Here is a 2,500-nt window from a genome sequence, read left to right on the forward strand (position 1 = left end):
CATGTCTGTCTGGTGGAGCAGACAACTAATAATGAACTGCATCACCTGACTGACTCTTCTCTTCTCTTCTCTTCTCCTCCAGGAAACACCCAACTCTGTGTTCCTGGTCATGGAGGTAAGTGCAGGAGAAGCGTGATTGGCTGAGTGTTTGCTGACTCATTTAGTGTGACACAGCGTGTGTTATTAGCCGTCTGGCTGTCTTCTCTGTTGTCTCCCTCAGTTGTTCTTTTCCCCCCGTCTCTCCTCCACACCACCACACCACCCCTCCACCCTCTCTCTCCATGTCCTACTCCACACCACACCACCCCTCCACCCTCTCTCCATGTCCTACTGTATTTCCAGTTTCGCAACAACCCTCCCCAGCTGCCTTCAGGCTCCAAAACAAACCGTGACGGCACCTCAAGTTTCTCCCTGGAAAATACACTCGCTCTGCTTTCTAGGAAGCCTGTTCTCAGAAAGCCATCGCCTGAAAGGGTTGTTTATGACCTATGTTCAGATGGCTCGACTCAATATTGATATGCCCCCTCTCTCACTTTCAGCCTGTTCATACGCTAATCCTTTGGGAACTTTGCTCGTGCGTGTTTGCATAAATTGCCTGAGCACCAGGCTGCCTCCACTGCAGGGTATTTACACTTGTTTCTCATCGTTTGCAGCTGACTCGGGTGAAAGACAAGATAGGCAGTTGGTTCCTGTAGAAACAGAATATTCCTATGAGCTCCATTTTCATTTTGGCCCCACTATCTTCTGGTTTTAGTGTTGCTAGTAGGGACACGTTATTCCACGTAAGCTCTGCATGGTGACAAATAGGGCTGTCCCAAACCACTATTTTCTTTTTAACTTTTAACTTTTTTTTATTAGTCAATTAATTAGTCAATTAGTAACGTTTTCTTTTTTCTTTAGAAATATACTGAAGCTCAAATTCAAAAGGATTGCTGGCAGATTGTTTAAACTGCAGTAATATGCAGTTAAGATAATCACCGGCAAATACATGTTTTCATTAGTGTGGGGCAAGGAAAGTAATTGAAATTATTGAACTTACATTCGTTTAAGTGCAGGGATGCAAAATCATGAGTAGTGGAAGAAGGTGACAGATACCAGGGCAGACATAAAACCGCTCAGACTCCACAAACACGTTCTGCATGTTGATTGATGTGCGTGCCAAAAAAGTACGTTAAACAGGACTGACTTGGTGCTGCTGTCTGCTGCACAGGCGGGTGTACATAACGGGTGTACATAACGGGTGTACATAACGTTAAGCGGTTACATGACGTCTTTTCCAATTCGCAGAGTTTAACGTTACAGAGCGGTTTGGGTTGTTGGGTCTCGGACGGTCTAAAATACTCCCATACTTTAGATGATCGTGGACGAGGTTTTTGCTTGTCCTTGTCATTTTGGGAATAACAATCCATACTATTACGGGTGCAGCCATCTTCTTCACTACCTACTAGCTACTGCACGGCTTCCGGTCGGATTTGTTCCTAGATAAAAGCCATTCTACACACAAGTATAAAGTAGTGTTACTGCCCTGCTCACATCAAGATATCACAATGATCGCCTCTCATTTCTTTGGGAAGGTGGTCCTCCTCAGAGGGAAGGTGGTCCTCCTCAGAGGGAAGGTGGTCCTCCTCAGAAATGTTTGAACAATGGGCCTTGAAAAGTTTTATTTTGAAATCTAATATAATTGGAACAGAGCTTTCTAGGGTGTTAACTATCTTTGCTTCACTTAATCAATTAATTCAATTACGTAGTCGATGACGTCGTCAACTACATCGACGCGTCGGGAGGGACAGCCCCAGCGAGAAAAGAAACGATGGCTTTTCTTGCAAGCTGAAGAGCCAGCGTTTCTACAGGGGGAAATCGGCTCGTCACTGACGACGTCGACGGTGACGCGGATCACGAATGTGTTTTGTTTAGCTAGAAAAGGCTGATGTGACTCAGAGGTGAATGGAAGAACCAGATGAAAAGGCTGATGTGACTCAGAGGAGATTGATGGAAGAACCAGATGAGTTGGACCCTCTTCACAGGGACAAGCTGCCCTTTCAGCACTGTCTGTCTGCAGCAAATAGAAAAAGACCAACAGGACATTTTACTCTCTGGTGAGCGTTCAAGGGACCATGTTTGTCCTGGAACATTGAGTGCTGCGTTCTGCCAACATAGACGTGGTTTGAACTGGGCTCATGTCACTCTGAGAGCTTAATGCAGTGGTGCCCAACCAGTCGATCGCGGTCTACTGGTCGACCGCGGACTCACCCCAGTTCGATCGCGTCAAAAATCGATTATTAAAAAAAATAAAATAATAATAATAATCAAATAAAATATAATGGAAGTACATGCAGTTGTTTATTTTAATTATGGATCATAATACAATGCAATTCCAAATGGACTTTTATTTTAAAAGTAGCCACACAGTGAGAAAAAAGAAAGTGAGAAAAAATAAATCATGTATTGGGGAAAAAAAGTGATGCATCGATTTAAGATGCATCGAGATACATCGATAATC

The 2,500-nt window shown here is 44.0% G+C and overlaps 1 protein-coding gene across 1 annotated transcript in view; it reads left to right on the forward strand.

Moving 5' to 3' along the window:
- ulk2 (unc-51 like autophagy activating kinase 2) overlaps positions 1–2,500 on the forward strand; it is a 70,154-nt gene that overhangs the window by 30,067 nt on the left and 37,587 nt on the right. The window contains exon 4 of the mRNA XM_083637938.1: positions 83–115. Coding sequence (XP_083494064.1) covers positions 83–115 — 33 coding nt within the window. The remainder of the gene's footprint in view (positions 1–82; positions 116–2,500) is intronic.

The sequence above is a fragment of the Poromitra crassiceps genome (assembly GCF_964638095.1).
Source record: "Poromitra crassiceps genome assembly, chromosome: 5".
Taxonomy (NCBI): domain Eukaryota; kingdom Metazoa; phylum Chordata; class Actinopteri; order Beryciformes; family Melamphaidae; genus Poromitra; species Poromitra crassiceps.